The sequence below is a fragment of the Astatotilapia calliptera genome, chromosome 22 (genome assembly GCF_900246225.1).
Source record: "Astatotilapia calliptera chromosome 22, fAstCal1.2, whole genome shotgun sequence".
NCBI classification, from domain to species: Eukaryota; Metazoa; Chordata; class Actinopteri; order Cichliformes; family Cichlidae; genus Astatotilapia; species Astatotilapia calliptera.
In genome coordinates, this window is record NC_039322.1 from 6,677,412 (window position 1) to 6,696,042 (window position 18,631).

At 39.7% G+C, this 18,631-nt stretch overlaps 1 protein-coding gene across 2 annotated transcripts; it reads left to right on the top strand.

Annotated features, from left to right (window-relative positions):
• The first annotated feature begins 3,638 nt into the window (after positions 1-3,638).
• Positions 3,639-7,260, top strand: LOC113015048 (hepatic lectin-like). Of its 2 annotated transcripts, XM_026156954.1 has the most exons (8): positions 3,639-3,727; positions 3,919-3,999; positions 5,446-5,559; positions 5,810-5,854; positions 6,319-6,375; positions 6,546-6,697; positions 6,808-6,929; positions 7,025-7,260. In XM_026156954.1, exons 1-8 carry the CDS (start codon positions 3,643-3,645, stop codon positions 7,209-7,211), a joined length of 843 nt encoding a protein of 280 aa, XP_026012739.1. In that variant the 5' UTR covers positions 3,639-3,642; the 3' UTR covers positions 7,212-7,260. The 2 variants fall into 2 exon arrangements, with proteins under 2 accessions (XP_026012739.1, XP_026012740.1); XM_026156955.1 differs by lacking the exon at positions 6,319-6,375.
• Positions 7,261-18,631: the final 11,371 nt, after the last annotated feature.

Genomic DNA, 18,631 nt, shown 5'->3' on the forward strand with positions numbered 1-18,631 from the left:
GTAAAGAAAAGGGGAGCTTCAGTTATAGCTGAGTACTCATTATAACACATCTGGTACTTAACTTACATGTGTGCTTTTTATACAGACAGGACATGTAGGAGAGGTTTAGTCGTTGTGTGGTTTGACAAGTTTCAGTGGACATTTGCATGTTAGCAAACCACAGGTAGAAAAAAACAACCACAGCTCATTTAGCAACTTATTCACATCTGCCTGAGTTCCAAAATGAAATGAAGGATAAAATAAATAAAATGCATCAAAATATTATGTGTAACTCCAGGTTAAAATTGAAGAAAGTAATGATTTGGTTTATCTGTTATCAAGAAAAATACAAGGAAAGAAAAACATTTCATTAAACATAAAGTGGGCTGTAGATAAAGTCTCTTCTCCATTTTTAAATCTAACAGGAAGAGGTTTTTTCTAACACGATGGTGTGAAACATGAAGATGACATAGAGTATTTATTTTGAGAAGATGGGAGGAGGAAAATATTATATTTAGTGCTAGTATCTTTGTACCAGCTCTAAGCACTACAAACAGTTCTTACGCTGTTATCAAACCTTGAGTAAAATATGAATAGTCACAAGATAAATGTTTTTATGATTCAGTTGGACTAACTTGACACTTTGAGCTGTCCACAGAACAACACAGAAAAAGCATTTTGTCTTGTGTATATATTTGTTTCCTCTGGGTACTCCAGCTTCTCCCTTCAGTCCAAAAACACACCTTTTAGGTCAACTGGTGAAACTCAGTTGGTCTTGGTTGTAGATGCAACAAAACAGAAGGTAGACAGAAATTAAAGCCCAATTTGAATCTGTACATAAAAAAGATCGTTGTAAGTTTTAGTCTTTATTGGCAGGAAGGAGCCTTCGATTAGGATGGTTTGAAAGAGGAGTGAAAGAAGCCATCTATGTCCACTGTGAGCGACCATCTTTGAACAGAGGCAGTGGTTTACGACAGCGGTCCCCAACCTTTTTTGCACCACAGACCGGTTTATGCCCGACAATATTTTCACGGACCGGCCTTCAAGGTGTCGCGGATAAATACAACAAAATAAAACTAGTACCGGTACCGAAAAAAAGAAGATTTATTCATAACACATGTGAAAAGACCCAGGAAAACCGAGTTAACGATAAAAACGATAACAAAATAACGCTGAAAACCGATAAAAACCCTGAAAACCATACATTTCACACCTGAGCCTCAACTCTCACGGTACCAAACGACTCACGGACCGGTACCGGTCCGAGGCCCGGGGGTTGGGGACCGCTGGTTTACGACACCAACTGTCTGCCATCTATAATCCAGTTTTGAGATCCCTCCCCAGACGCCTTAACGCCCACTCACATCCTGGGCCATCTGACCTCAGGAATTCGCATGATAAGGTGGGGCCAGGTTTCACAATGAGCTCACCCAAAACTCTGGCTGATTGGGACCCACACCCAGTTTCCCACCTTGGCTCAGGCGATTAGAGGATCATCAGGGGGTCCTTTTGTCCCTCTGCGGGGGGATACTCTCACTAGGTTTATATCTGGGACTCCCCACCATTTGACCTTAGAACTGAAGAAGCTTCTCGGATGAGAGGTGAAACGTCTTCAAGCAACTTAAAGAAGTCCAGACACTTTTCTTTACAAGCTCCTTTGACTATAAATATAGTGTAACTAACTAACATCATATATTAGATGTGCTGTGTTTTTGAGTAATAAACACTTTCAGTCTGTTGACTTCTTGTTGATGTTACTTTCACACATTTTTCCACACAAACAGTGCAGACGAAGATTATGTACTGTGTGGTTTCAGGGCACACTCTCATACTTTTCTCAGTAAAAGATTCCCGCTCTGTCTTATAAATTTAAGCTAAATATACCAGATGTCTAAAAGATATCAGCTTATTGACCAACAAATTGTCTGTATCCTAAAAATGACAGAATACAAATGTTTCATTGATCTGAATTTAAGGAAAATATTTAAGCATGATGAACTCTCAGTCCTTTAAATTCAACAACACGAAGGTGAAGAAAAACAGAGCTTCAGTGAGACGTGAGTGTTCATCATCAAACAACCACCAGTCTGAACAAAACTTCCCAGAATAGAAGAAAAACATGTAATATTTTTACCTGCATAAAACTTAGTTGACATGGTGGTGCAGTGTTTAGCACTGTTGCCTCACATCAAGAGCGTTCTGGGTTTAAACTTTCCTGTGGCTCTCACTGTGAAATTTGCATTTTCTCTGCCTCCACAATCCAAAGACATGTACATAGGTTAACCATTGATTCATGAATTTGATTTCTTTATATTTTTTTTGACAGTGAGACTAGCAAGTTTTATTTATATGCCAGCAAATTGGACGGCCCTGTAGTGTTTTAAGAATACATTCTGAAATGTAAAGAAAGATTAGAACAGTCACATGTTAATAATGAGGCAAAAAGCAGCAGTGAAGGGACTGACTTTTTCTCATGTCTTTATCTGAGTCACATGATCACAGGAGTGGTCCTAGCCTGTTTCGTGCCCTGGGCAAACACTCCCTCCCTTTGACCTTTTCATGCCTATCTTCCATTGGTGTTAATTTTGCACTCCAGTGTCAACACCCATCCCCTAACAGACCTACACCTTAGTGCACCGATTCGGTTTGTATGGGTTTATTTCTTTTCTGGGATTTCACACAACCCAGGGAAAATCATTCATACATAATCTTCTTGATGCATTCTCAATCATCCAGGAAAGTAAATTTCCAAAAGTTGATTCTGATCATCTGGACGTAGCGTTTTGTGGGAGAAACGTTTCGTCTCTCATCCAGGTGACTTCTTCAGCCTCAGCTGACTGCAGGTTTCCCCAAATCTTATAAACAGTACATTTGCATAATGACTGAAACCAGCCCACTGAAGGAACAATGGGCTTCTCATGACCATTGATCAACAACCATTGACCAAAACCCACTGATCAAAGACCACTGATCAATGGCCATGACTACCATTCACAGAGAGTTGGGGAATGGCTGCAATCACAGCATTGTAAGATGGCGAACGATGTACCCTTAGGCCTCCTCCTCGATTCAGAGATGGTCTTTCCCTTTTCACATAAATGGCCTCTCATACAACTACTTGGTGCTACTTGCAACTGCTTGGTTCTTTGTTCTTTGTAGACGCGACAAGGAGTGGACAGACGTGGCTGTCAGCTGGAGTTTAAGATGCTCAGGTCCATTCAATTATCCAATCCAGCCACAGGAACTTTTACAAACCAATCAGCAGCTCCACCAACACACACACACACCTTCGAGGCAACAGATTATCTTAGGTCATAACAAAAGACATTTCGACATTTTAAGATCTTAACTTTTAAAGGAAAGCATTGCACACTGATTGATTCATTACAGATGAAGAGAATTATTTACAACTTCTTTGTGCTTACGAACAGTTATTCGGTCTGGTCATCTCAATTACCTCTTCGTTTTTTATATATTTATTATTTATTTATTTTATCCACACAAAAAATGGATGTGAAACATTTCTTTTGAAAATGACATGAGATTGAAAAAGTCAGATATTGTGGAGTTGTGGTTTATAAAGCCCTCCCCTTTCTTCCGTTTTACAGGAAGTTGTTTTTCATGTTGTCTGTGTGTTGTGTAACTTCTCTTTCAGTCTCACTGATGGTAGCACAAAGCATTAAAATGCCTGAAGAAGAAGTGCTTTATTCTAATGTGAGGTTTATAAAAGCAAAGAGGGAGACCAATGGTGAGTCTGTATATTCATCTTTCTAATAAGTAATAAGATTTCTCAGAAAAAAAACTCAAAATAGCAGTTTCTTGTGGTTTTCTTGTTTTATTTTTTAAGTACAACCTTGTAGGGAATTTTTAAAATAAAATTTATCAACAGACAAGAATTTCTAACTAACTAAGAGTCTGGTTTCATGTTTTGTGTTGTAGAAAGAGCTTCTCCAGTGGCTAATCCCACTTTCTCTCAAGTCAATATTTCAAGGACTCAGCCGTCCACGACAGATGTGTCTGGTAGGTACAGACGAGGTTTTATTTAACAGGAGGATGAACTTTGAACAGCACTCAGTATCGATCAGGAAGCAAACAGCCATCAGATAAATCTATTTTGTATTTTTTACTTAAAAATAAAAACATGTTCTTAAGTCACACAGAGCGCTGACTTTGGAAACAAAAAATGAGAGTGAATCAATGAAAAAAAAAGGGGGGGGGGGATGAATTAATTTGAATCTCTCCAAAAATCTTGCTGTATGTTACTGTATATAGCATTTTTACAGTTAATGTGTGCACCAAATAGATCAGTTAAATTCCATTTAGTTTTATTTATATGGCAGCATTTCACAAAAACAGCCCCAACAATCAATAAAGACTCTACAAGGAAGAACCCAGAAGAAGGGAGCAATTTGCCAATCGGCTTCAAACATTAAAAGTAGTACTGAAAAAACAGAAAGTTTTTTTTAATCTAAAGTATAATAAGGTAATAGAAGGTAATAAATATCCTTATTAAGTTAAAGAGAAATTACATGGACAGAATTTTATTCAATGGACAGCGTTCCCGTAAAAGGAAAAAAAGATGTGCATTTGTTCACTAACAAACTTACGGTGGTGTCGTAGACTGTCAGTGTTAAAATGATGGAAATAAAATTGATATGGATATTGTCTACATGTAACTATAAACATACATATATATATGTATATATATGTATAAAGCATCGAGATATACTGGTGTCTAATTTTCATTTAAGTGGGTGCTGGTTTAGCTCACTGGAATGAGCTGCCAATCGTCTGCTCATCACAGGCCTTGCCACATGTCTTACCCTCTCTCTCCCTCCACTTTCCTGTCACTCTTCACTTCGCCTATTTTATAAAGCCAGAAAAAGGCCAGAAAAAAGGAAACTGAGAAAGTATCTTTAAAGGAGTTTCATCTCACTTCAAGCAGTGAGTAAAGGTAAAATATAAATATACAGGAGCTTTCAGGATCAAAATCACAAAGTGGATCATAAAAATATTAAAAACATAAAATCAAACATTTACTCAGAGGTTTTCTTGTGTTCTTTTAACATTTCTCAATAACTCTTAATCTGATGCTAAAGTAAGAGCAATGCTGGAAACCACAGGAAGTGAAGTGTTGTGTTTGAGGTTGTTTGGTTGAGGAGTTCTCAGCTAAAGCTATTTCATGTCTTCCTGGGTGGTACTTAGAGAACCAGTAAACTGCAGCTCAATGAAAGTCCACATGAAGGACTACAGTCTTTATATCTAATATCGGCGACATAAAATTACCTGGGTTATTGTGTTTTATTTTCTAAACTGCCAGCTGTAAGAAGCATCTTATTTGTGACTCTTCTGAGTCAGAAATTCTTGATCACACCTTGTATATTCTAAACTCACGTTGTTGTGACAGCAATCTGTACACGTTTATCTCTCATATCTGTGACATCTCTGTCTTTGCTAACTCTTCAGAGCTTCCTCAACGAGCAGAGCTGAGCGGACATTCGAAGCTACTCTCAGAGAGAGCGGTCCTGCTGGTTGTCATTGCTCTCCTGGCTGCTGCTGTCATTGCTCTGTGTGTTACCTGTGAGCGCTACAATTTTAATTTTCTTTCATAATATTTACAAGGATAGTGTTCTAAAAAAAAATTAAATGAGGGCAAAGTGATAATCTTTCTGTTTAACATTTCTCAAGTGGATGTGTTTACTTGTTTTAACTTTTTAGGGCTCATGTCATAAAATACTTTTTTTAATTTAAGGAATTCAAAAATCTACATGTCTTTTAGTTTGCTGTTGACTGATTTCTTTGTTTTTTGTCTTACACATTTTTAAATCAGCATTCAAGCAAGGACATCACAGAGAGGGAAGAAACAAACAGAAAGGTAAGCATGTGAAACTCCAAAGCTGCAATGCTGGATCAAAGGTGGATTTTTTCAGACATCTAAACTCTCATTTACAACGTTCACAACAGCTGATCTTACATGAATATCCAAACCCTGTTTTGGCTGTAGTATAAGACTTTTGTTAATTTCTGTTCAGTATTTGAAAAACAGAGACATTCTTGATGAACAAGAGATTAATTTTAAAAAAATTGTGCTAAGATGCTATACAATACAATATAGTCCACATGTCCACAGTCTCCTGAAATGAAAAGTAAGTTTTGAATTTTGTCTTTGACATATTTGTACCCTCTGATGATGATTAAATAAACATTGATGGACTGACAGAAAGAGGAAGTTAGAATATAAACGGAGGACAGAAGAAGCCTCCTGCTGCTCCCAAACCACACGAAGACGAGTTTAAATCAGACGGATGACAGTCCGATCCCCTTTTTTCCCCAAAATAGAACCAAAACCATGGAGCACGGTGCAGCCTACATGTTCACAATGTCCTGATGCAAAAAGTAAATTTTCAAGTATTTTTTACATTTACATTTTTATATTTTCTTTTTATTACTTTTATCCTCTGATGATGCTTAAAGAAACATTGACTGTTGGAGTGACAGAAAGAGGACAAAACATGAACAATGACGTTTTCCGCCAGACTGAAGTTGTTGTTGTAATCTCTTCAAAGATCAGACGGGTTGTAAATGTGAAGATGGCTGGGAGAAACATAAAGGAAAGTGCTATTATTTCTCCATCGCTAAAACCTCCTGGAACGAGAGCAGAGGTGAATGTGGAGCTAAAAAAGGAGATCTGGTTAAGATAAACAGCAAGGAGGAGCAGGTATAACACACTGCTGCAGATTCATGTTCTCATGTATTTTATCACATCCTGCTGTTTCATCATCTCATAACAGAAACATCTCAGAATAATTTGAATACAAATTCTTTCAGGAATTCCTGGAGAGTAAAATAAAAGGAACCAATAACTCTGATGATAAGTTCTGGATCGGACTGATATACTTAGCTAAAAACAACACATGGGTTTGGACGGACGGATCACCGCTGAACACAAGGTTCAATTATTGTGAAAATATTTGTATTCATTTCCAGAATGAAAGTCACCATTTTTTACTGAACATCTTCTGTTTTGTTTTGTTTTAATTCTTAGTTTGACCTTTTGGAAAAACAAAGATCAAGACTTAAAGAATGGGACAAAAGGGGCAAATCCTGATGAGCAAAGCTGTTTAAGGCTGGAGGCAAAAGGTGGAGCTAAGCTTTGGTCCTGCAAAACGCGTCATAGAAGTATTTGTGAGAAACAAACAGTGACTGAACATTGTAAATGTGCAACTGTCTAAAGTTCAGTCAGTCTATAAAAGAGTGTCAGTAAAAGATACAGACGTTGGAGTTGCGATTTGTTTACAAAGTTAATATCTAAACTGTATATCTCTTCTAGATTTGCTTTTAGTAAAAAATAAAATATACTTGAATAAATATGAATAACATATTTTGGTGATTTGTTTTTATTAACAGTATTGTTGTGGTGTACGGCGGCGTTGCTGCTGTGGAAATGAAAAATTTGCCTCATTTTTTCATTAAGAAATTTATAAAAAAATACAAAAACTTCAGTTTAATGGAAGAGTTTGGTTACCATTTATCCAAGTTTTATGCTTTATAAATATAATATAACTAACTCATATAATATATATTAGTTGTACTGTATTTTTGAGTAATAAATACTTTCATCTTGTTGGTGTTACTCTCACACGTTTCCAGAACAGTTCATACGAAGATGATTTACTGTGTGGTTTCAGTGAACACTGTCATACTTTTCTCAGTAAACGATCCCTGCTCTAAATCTAAGCTAAATATACCAGATGTCTAAAAGATATCAGCTTATTGACCAACAAATTATCTATATCCTAAAATGACAGAATGTTTCATTGATGTGAATTTAAGGAAAATTTAACTATTTAAGCACGAGGAACTCTCAGTCCTTTAAATTCATCAACACGAAGGTGAAGAAAAACAGAGCTCCAGTGAGACGTGAGTGTTGATCATCAAACAACCACTAGTCTGAACAAAACTTCCCAGAATAGAAGAAAAACATATATCCTGGAGTAAAATATTTTTATCTGCATAAAACTTAGTTGGCATGGTGGTGCAGTGTTTAGCACTGTTGCCTCACATCAACAACATTCTGGGCTCAAACCTTCCCGGGCCTTTCACTGTGAAATTTGCATTTTCTCTTCCTCCACAATCCTAAAACATGTACGAGGATTAGCCACTGATTCTATGAATTTGCTTTCTGTACAATTTTATTTAAAATTTTTTGTCAGTGAGACTAGGAAGTTTTATTTAAGTACCAGCAAACTTGAGGCCACTTTCAGTGTTTTAAGAATACTTGGTGAAATTTAAAGAAAGAATAGAACCAGTCAAGTGTTAATAATGAGGCGAAAAGTGAACTGAACTGAATTTCCCGGAGTAACCCACCCGAGGGATTAATAAAGTTTTATCTAAACTAAAAGCAGCAGTGAAGGGACTGACTTTTTCTCACGTCACATCATCAGATAACAAAATGTTTCCATTACACATTTGTGGTAAATGTTTCCAGACCATGAAACCCAGAGCAGATAAATGTTTACTATCAATGTAAAACTTGACACGTATACTATTCATGTATCACGCAGTATTGCTTTAGTAGCAAAAAATGTCAGCATTTAAAGTTTTGAAAATCAAATTCCCGATATCTTATAGCTAACTGCAGTTGTATCTTTTAGATGAGGGATGCAAAGCTTCACTTATCTTTTCTCTGTAAAGCCTCAAATTAACTTTCATTGATTAAATATTAGGGAAACCGACATTGACATGAATTTCATCTTTGAGTTCAAAATAAACTAATATTATTTCTAAGATGAGAGAAATGAATGCAATATAAAACATTACTTACAGGTTTGTATTCTTACATTATCATAATTAACATTAACAAAAAGAAACGCCGTGCTATTAGGTCAAGCTGTCCCAAGTGGTCGTGGCAGCCTCTCAGCAATTGACATTTATTAATTCTGTCTTTTTTTCGGTTCGATCCCAAACTTCTTCACCAAACATCAGCCCAGCTGTTCATCCCTGGAAGTATCTTCCATTTGTATGTAATGTCCGAGTTCCAGGTCGAACTGGTTTACAAAGATCCTCTTTTATCATGATGAATATCTACTGAGTAAATTTCAATTACTTTATTTTGGCTAAATTTACCACACTGCCTGTGCTACTAGCTTGCCAAAAATTTCTCCCAACTTTCCAAACTGTTGAATCCACTAAAACATAAACATGCGGCCAAATTTAAGCTAACACCTGAGTGTAAGATTACTTTTGAAGATCTCCAGACTCATCTGCTCTTTTCACCCATTCTAGGACACCTACAATTAGACCTTCCCTTTGTTTACACCTACACCTGTGATGTGGGCCTGGGATTCACACTCATTCAGAAAATAACAAAACAAAACTGGAAGTAAAAAAGTCCTGATGACTTGAATATGTCAAACTATACTGTTCCAGATTAGCAGATTAGCAGCAAAGATTATCACCTTTAGAAGCAATAACCTCATTATTAGTAGTATATTAGCAGTAGTAGAAGCAGCAGTATGACCATCAGTCTCACTCCGCTCATTAATCTCTCACCACAGTACCACAAGCTGAGCAGGCACGTGCAGAGGGGGGGGCTAGAGGGGCTTGAGCACCCGCCCCTTTCCTGATGGGTGCCCAAAGTGCCCTTTTGTTGAGGCAACTTTTAAAAAAAAAAAAAAAAATTTTTAATGTGTGTGTGCGTGCGGAGTCCTGTCTGTGCCCCTCAACAATAATATTTAACTATATTAATCACAGTTTTGCTAAATAAAAGAATCTGGCTTGCATCAGTCACATGATCATATTTAACCAATGATCGCCCTTGACGGCAGAACGCGCTGGTTACGAGCCGGGAACGAGCTCACAAAGAGCACGCGCATTTTTAGCGGTCCGGAGTGTCGTGGTTTTCGGTAGGGAAAGAGACGACACCTTGTAGAGCAAACAACTTCAACCTTTATTTTCTCACTTCCGGTACCCAACACACTTCCACCATAAAACCGGATATACTTAAACAGATAACACCACATCCTCCTTTCGCAGAAAACAACAACTTATTGAAACATTTACTGCATATGGGAAACTGTACTTTCGTTACTTCTTAGAACCTACTGCAGAAACATAGCTACTCTATGACAGTCCCTTCACGCCTAGTGTCTGTAATCCACACTGGTTGCCCCGGTGCGAGTGGAGGAAGTTCAGTCGCCCGATGTCCCTCGCCCTTCTCTCTCTCGCTTTTGCCAACACTGTATTCTTATTGGGCAGGCTGGGATTGAGCAGGGAAGGAAGCTGGGGAACTGGCGTGCGCAGTCTCCGTCCCATCAGTAGTTGCGCCGGGCTATATCCGTTAGCCAATGGTGTTGCTCTGTAAGCTAGAAGTGCAAGATATGGGTCTTTTGCCTTCTTTAGCAGGTTTTTCACAGTTTGGACATGACGCTCAGCCTCGCCATTGCTCTGTGCAAATCTAGGACTGCTTGTTACATGTCTGAACCCATACGTTGCTGCAAAGTCTTTGAACTGTTGTCCTGAAAACTGAGGTCCGTTGTCAGTGTAGAAAAGCTCTGGAATTCCATGTCTGGAAAAGACAGATTTTAGGTGTACTATAACATCTTCCAATCTGGTGGGGGTAAGTTTGGCTACTTCCACAAATTTCGAGTAGTAGTCCACCAAAAGCACATAGTTGCTGTCATTGAGTGTAAAAAGGTCTGCACCAACTTTTTGCCATGGCCTCTCCGGGAGTTGGCTTGGCATTAAAGGTTGTACTGGGTTAGTACGCTCTTTGATGCAAATGGTGCAGTTTTTCACAAGTTCGTTCATTTGCCCACTCAGACCAGGCCACCACACTGCCTCTCTGGCTCTCTCTCTGCATCTAGACATTCCCTGGTGCCCCTCATGTAGGGCACTTAGGACAGAGTGGCGCATAGCAGTGGGGATTACTAGTCTGGTGCCTTTCAGTAGCAGATTGTCATGTACAGTTAAGGTCTCTCTGTGTGGCCAATATGCTTTGATTGGGCCTACGAGATGGCTGTATTCTGGCCAGCTGCTCTGACAAAAAGTCATGACCTCTGAACATATGGTAAATGGTAAATGGCCTGTATTTATATAGCGCTTTACTAGTCCCTAAGGACCCCAAAGCGCTTTACATATCCAGTCATCCACCCATTCACACACTGGTGATGGCAAGCTACATTGTAGCCACAGCCACCCTGGGGCGCACTGACAGAGGCGAGGCTGCCGGACACTGGCGCCACCGGGCCCTCTGACCACCACCAGTAGGCAACGGGTGAAGTGTCTTGCCCAAGGACACAACAACCGAGACTGTCCAAGCCGGGGCTCGAACCGGCAACCTTCCGATTACAAGGCGAACTCCCAACTCTTGAGCCACGATCGCCTGATATGCTGTCGGTTTTTAGCTGTTCTTTTACCTGTGTGATGTATGTCGAGGTAGCAGGCATGCATTTGACAATTTCATCCACATAAATATTTGTGTCTTCCAGAAATTCAGCTGTAGCTTTTGAATCAGGGTCTTGGTTAACAGGTGCACGTGACAACGCATCTGCCGTATGGAGTGCTTTACCAGGAGTGTGTGAGATGGTGTAGCTGTACCTCATAAGCCTTAGGCGGAATCGTTGGATCCTGGGTGGAAGCTCGGTTAGGGCTTGCTGGCCTAACAGGCTGATGAGTGGCTTGTGGTCAGTCTCTAAGGAGAAGTGTCTCCCGATGAGGAAATCTTTGAATCTTTCACAACCCCATGTTAGTCCAAGCGCCTCCTTCTCCACCTGTGCATACCTCTGTTCTGTTTCCGTTAAAGAACGAGACGCATATGCAACAGGTCTCCATTGCTCTCCCTCTTTTTGAAATAGGACTGCTCCCAGTCCATAGGAGGAAGCATCTGCAGACAGTTTTAACTCTTTGTTTGGGTCATAGAGTGCAAGAATGGGAGTTGATGTCAGATCGCCTTTCAGCTGCCTGAATGCTTTTTGCTGTGCGCAGCTCCAAACCTACTGATTTTTCTTCGAGAGCAGGTCTCTTAGGGGCTTATCTTTTTCAGCAAGTCCTGGGATAAATTTGCCTAATTGGTTTACCATCCCAAGAAAGCTGTGCATTTCACTGACATTTGATGGCTCTTTCATTTCTGAAATTGCTCTAATTTTGTCTGGGTCTGGCTGTACTCCGTCCGCAGACAAGATGTGTCCAAGAAACTTCACTTCCTGTTTGCTCAGGTCACATTTCTCCAGGTTTAGTGTGACACCGGCCTCTTGTAGTTTATTGAGCACTGTGTGCAGTCTGGCGTTGTGCTCCTGCTGATCCTGTCCCCAAATGAGAATATCATCCATGTGACAGACCACGCCTGGCAGCCCATTAAGGATTACTGACATTCTACGCTGAAAATGTTCTGGGGCAGACGCTATTCCAAAAGGAAGTCTGTTGAAGTAGAAGCGCCCAAAGGGTGTAATGAATGTCGTGTAGTGTGCTGACTCTGGTGACAATGGGACCTGCCAGAAGCCTCTGTTTGCATCCAACTTGCTGAAGACTTTAGCTCCCGCCAGAGAACCTAGAGTCTGTTCAACCGAAGGCAGGATGTACTTTTCTCTGCACACTGCTTCATTGAGGTGAGTGAGGTCAACACAAATACGCACAGAGTCGTTTTTTGTTGGCACTGGGACCATACCTGCACACCATTCTGTTGGTTCTTCAACTCTGCTGATTACTCCCATGGACTCCATTCTTTCCAGTTCCCGTTTCACCTTTCCTAACAAAGGGATGGGGACCCGTCTTGGTGTGGCCAGGGAAAAAGGCACAGCCTCAGGCTTCAACTTGATTGAATAAGGTTTTTGCATTAAGCCTAAACCCTGACACAGTTTCGGGTATTTTCCGTGCAGCACATTCATGTCGATACTGTCGGCTCTACACACTAGGTTCAGCTTGACGCTTGCCGGCCTGCTTAACAGTGCTACGTGCAAATCTTTGATAATGTACACATTTTCCTGTATTCCCTGTTCACCTTTGCAAAGTGTTTCTCTGCTCATACCCAACACGTCAAGTGGGGAACCACTCGGACCAAACAACGGTCTATCTGGTTTGCATAACCCTGTCTCGTTCTGGTTTATGCTGTAAAACGTCTGGGCAGGGATAACAGATACGTCAGCTCCTGTGTCTATCTTAAATCTGACCTTGTGGTTTCTGATAGTGAGATCTGCATAACAAGGATCTGAGCCTACGTCTACAGAACCAAGAAACACGGGTGTAACATCGCTTTCTTCGGCTTCTATCACATGCACAGACTTAACAGATTTACACACTTTACTGAAATGACCTCTTTTACCACATGAGTGACAAGATACATCTTTCGCTCGGCATTGATCTTTACCATGTGCAGGGGTTTTCCCACACCTGTAGCATGATCTCCCATTAGATGTTTTGTCCTTTGATGTGTATTTGCGATCTCCACGGGGTTTGAACGTTGAATGCCTTTGTTCCTTGTGCTTAGCTGACACAGCATCTATTTCCATTTTATTTTCCCCTCTGATGTCCGACTGCTGCTTCTTGATGGCTTCTGACTGCCTGGCTTGGTTAACCGCTTTCTCTAACGTCAAATCTTTGTCCATTTGAAGTCTCTCCGCTAGGCTGATGTCCTTCAGACCCACGACGAGGCGATCTCTTATTAACTCATCGTGCAGCGCACCATAACTGCAGTTTTCAGCTAAAGCGTAAAGTGCAGTGACAAACGAGTCTACGGTCTCATTAGCTTGCTGTGTTCTCTGATTAAAGCGGGCTCTCTCATAGATAATGTTTTTCCTGGGAACAAAGTACATCTCCAAAGTGTCTCTTACTGCTTGATACTGCTGTCTCTGTATGTCAGATAACGCTTGTCCTCGGAGGATATCATCTGCTTCATCCCCCATGCAGTAGATGAGAGTGTTCACCTGGTTAGCCTCGGAGCTAAGGTGTAGGTTGCTTGCGAGTCGAAACCTTTCAAACCTCCGTATCCATTTTTCCCAATGCTGTGGCTTCAAGAAATCGAACATCTCGGGGGGCTGGATGGTGAAAGTGGCATTCGGGGGTAGGTTAGCGTTAGCATTGTAGCCGCCGTTAGCTCGCTGGTGGGGCGGTGGTGTGCGAGGCCGCATAACTGTTGCGCTAGCTCCCGCTTCTTCGTCCGACATCTTTCGTCTCGAGAAAACTCTTTACCACTCCCAAAGTCGCTTGCTGTCACTCCCCGATGATAAGGCACTTACAACGATCCCACTTCTGACACCATGTCGTGGTTTTCGGTAGGGAAAGAGACGACACCTTGTAGAGCAAACAACTTCAACCTTTATTTTCTCACTTCCGGTACCCAAAACACTTCCACCATAAAACCGGATATACTTAAACAGATAACACCACACGGAGCTGTAGGAGAAACACAAGTTAACTCAGAGACACAGACTGATGCGACAAAACCAGTAAGTAGGTGTACAGCGTACACTGTAGTGTGTAGCACCCAGGGGTATTGGCTTATTACGTACACGTTGGTAAGTTGTCTTGTTGCAACTGATGAACTGAAACAAACGAGCGTGCTGTGTGTGCAACAGCGCGACAAACATTACCTGTCCTTTTATTAACTGCACAAGTAGTGCTGGTCATAGCTGCTGGCTACCTGTGTAAGGCTGTCATGGGTCTGTAGCTCTGTCACTGTTTTAGGAGCATATTTAGTTTTAAAGTAAGTTTCCGGGCTTTTCCGGCCTTTCTGGAGGGATTATATTTCACTAAAAAATGATCTAATATGCATGTCCACATAATTATGCATTATTATAATTATAATATATTAAAAACACACGCTGTATTTTAAAGAACATACATTAAGAAGCAGATTATATTAGATTTATATTTTAAATAAGACAAAATTTGAATTTTACAGCAGTAAAATTATTGTATCTCTACAGTTTAAATATGTAATAAGCTTTGTGTGAAACAAATGGAATCATCATAAATACATTATTTCATATTTATTACTTCCCCCTCCTCATTGCTTTATTATTGTAGCTCTAGTAATAAATAATAATAAAAAAAAGATTCTGGATCAGCACCATGATGCCCATAGTATATACAGTATTCTGAAGAAGGTCTAAAATGTCCCTGTGTGTGCGTGCATGTGTGTGTTTTATTTAGATGGATTTTTAAAAAAAAAATATTACTCATGATATAACATTGTCCAGACATGCCTGGTAAGGACATGAGGAGGAAACAGCAGGAGCTGTGTGAGGCTACTAAAGGCAGTGCTATAACATTTTTCTGTCATCATTTTATTATAGATTAAGTGCAAGAGTTGTTAAGTGTGGATAATTAAATTATAGTTTATCGCAATAGCAAGTTGTGCCTTGTTCTCACATAGACAGCAAGTGGAGAGTGATATATGAAATGATGGGATGGAAGGAAGAAGAGAAGCAAAGAGTGAATCACAGGCAGAGCCTAATTTATTTCTCACAGTTTTTTGTTGCCTTATGGTTCCAAGCGCTGTCACCAATCTTTGCATTTTGTTATTATCTCATGATACTTGTTTAATCAGCTACCATCTCTCCTATGGACTTTTTACTGTCTACAGTCTCAGATCAACACAGCCCTGCCCTCCAGCACTATCAGCAGCAACCCCTTAACAGCTAAAACATTGGCTACGTTTGCTTTGCCTTGTTGCCCATATTAGATTCTTGATGAATGTGTGTTGTTGTTATTCAGCCTGGTTCAATGTGCCCCTTTTTAACTTTTAGCACCCGCCCCTTTAAACCTCTCTGCACGGCCCTGCTGAAGTGTGTAGTTTGGCTGGGCCATTGCAACATGTTGACTATTTTCCTTTTCAGAATTGTTTTGCAGATTTGCTGCTGTTCCTGGGATCATTGTTCTCTCTGCGTTACATTTCACTCTTGAATACTTTGGTGTACAGAGAAGTTCATGGTTTAAACAATGACTGCAAGGTGCTCAGGTCCTATGGCTGGAAAACAAGTGACTTACACTTTGGATAACTGTCCTGCTACATCTCTGTGCTGTATTGTTTTAGTTTTTCTTATGTTTTGCTTTCTGTTAATCTTGGTGAATAAAAGCCTGGTTAGTCTGCACCTTATCTCTGCCTCTAGCCTCCTATTTTAATCCAGCAGATGGTCTTGATTCAGTTATTAAAGCTCCATCTAGAGGACAGAGGCAGCAGCTACAGTTTGTACATTAATGGGATTGTTTTTTCAGGAGCTGGGCCCGGGCCCTTAGTTCTAGTGAAAGGAACTCTTAACGTTTCAGCATACCAAGATATTTTGTACAATTTAATGCTCTTTGTGGGAAGAGTTTGTGGCTGGCCCTTCCTGTTCCAACATGACTGCTGCCAGTGCACAAAGCAAGGTCCATATAGACATTTATAAGTGAGTTTGGTGTGGAAGACTGACAGAGTCTTGACCTGAACTCAATAAAACACCTTTCAGATGAAAATGGGATGTCACTCAAGTTCATTGTTGTCATACGCAGACAACAATGTAATGGTAAAAAGAAAACTTTGGAGAGCAGTTGTGACTTCATGACTACAGGATGCAGTGTGAGTGAGATTGACAGCTAGTAGTGAAAGAGGAAAGACAAGAGTTCAGAATACTCTGTCTCTCTTGAGCTTTCGCTGAGACCACAAGACCAGTAAAGGTAGAAGATGACCTGAAGAAGATAGTGGGTTATCAACCATGCATGCATGTATAGTTGATTAAAATGTAAAATCCACAAGTCAAAAGAGAGTCCTCTCTGGAAAATGATTATATGGTTTTTGTCTTCTGAGTTTTTCCTGTTTTATTTTGAAGGCTACTTTTTCTTTTTGTTCCTTATCCACTGTGAGGTTATATTTTGCATTTAGTAGCTCTCTATGCCTAATTCCTGGTGATGTCAGTTTTTTGTCTGAGCTCTTGGTGCTGAACAACTGGAAAGAGGAAGGGGAAAAGAGATGAAGGTTGTGAGTCCTGCAGTCAAACTCTGGAGAAGATTGCAGCGCCTGCAGGGCTGTGGTCCTTGTGCTATTTTTATTAATTTACAAAAGAACAGTAGTTTCCATGAAATGTATAAAAATGGATTTTGTGAAAAGTGTTATTCAAATATGAGGAAGTAGACTGTGGTGAAAGTCTCCTCCCTGTTATTATGATTCATGAAAAAGTTGTGAAACATGAAAATTAGGTACAGTGTTTCTTTTGAACAGCCTAAAGAGAGGTAAGAGCAAACATAGCTTCAGGAGAAATATCGCCAAGTACTTGTGTTTTTCTGCTTTTGTCAAAAGCTTCAGTAAAACATAAATCTTTATTAAAGTACTTCTATTATTCAGAGACAGCTGGACTAACGCTGAACTCAGGATCTTTAAGCCTGAAACGATGAGCCATTCAGACAGCGATGTGGGGGAAGGTAAAGACGACTCTTCTTTTGTTCTGTATAAAAGCTGTTTGAACATAATATGTTTATTCTGGAATAAAAACAGGATCATCTGCACATATCTTAAAATCTATCATCATGCTGCAAGTCTAGATGATGATATTTACTTTGCACATTTGCAAAATACAAGCATTCAGACTTTGTTAAGTTTTAGTTTTATTGATAGAAGAAAATGCCAAGACAGACATTTAATTGTAAGTTTAAAGTAACTTAGAAAATGATTTAAAAAAGAGGAACGATTGGGGCTTGTGATGTATTTAACATGTAGTTATCCCTTATTTAGCATGTCAGTGTTTCTTTGCAGCTGTGGTCCTGCAACCTTTAAATGCTATAACTCATAAATACTAGATCATTACTAATAAATATTACAGTCCTTTTACCTGTACACAGCTACACTATTTTGTGTTATTTAATTATTCCACCCTCTGTCTCCTCTAAATATTCAACAGACGAAGTTTTTGAACCTCAACATGAACAAGTAAACAGAGGGTCAATGGTCACCACAAAAATAGGGGCGGTGGTGGTTGTCTGTGTTCTCCTGGCAACTGCTGTCTTTTTGACGTTCTACTTCTGTGAGTTTAAACACTTTTATTCATAAACTTTATTTAAAATCAATAACATTTCTGATCTGCTTTAAATTACCAAAGAAACAGAATTTATATGTGCTGTCAGCTCACAAATGCACTGGCCATCTTCTGACTTCAGCACTTTATTGCAGCCACAAGAAGTCTGTGAAGAGACGATTTCACGCTCATCAAATACAAAATCACATCTGACATGAAAGATACTTGAAAGTCAATACACAAGACAATTCACACACACACAAGACATGAAAACATTGGCAAGAGTGTAGGCTTGCAGCTCACATTAAATTAAAACTAGCAACAAAAATTGTTATAGACAATATATGTGACTCCCTACATTTTTCTTTTTTTTTTCATTGTGGCATTTTAAAATGCTGTTTCATCTCCCTGAAGAACACCTACTTCCTCAAAATGTCTTGCTTACCTCATGGCACACCCGTTAAGAACCACTGGGCCAACATACAATAAAGCTTAATGTCATTTGGTGTTAGTGTTGATAAGCTTACAGGTGAATGAGGGATCGCTTGGAATAACGTTTGGTTGGTGCTACATGATCTCAGTTTGAGTCACATCATTTGAAGACAGACCTGCTGCTGCTTCACTCTCTCTGGCTCTTTTTGAAATTAAAGGATTTGATGGTGTTAAGCTGT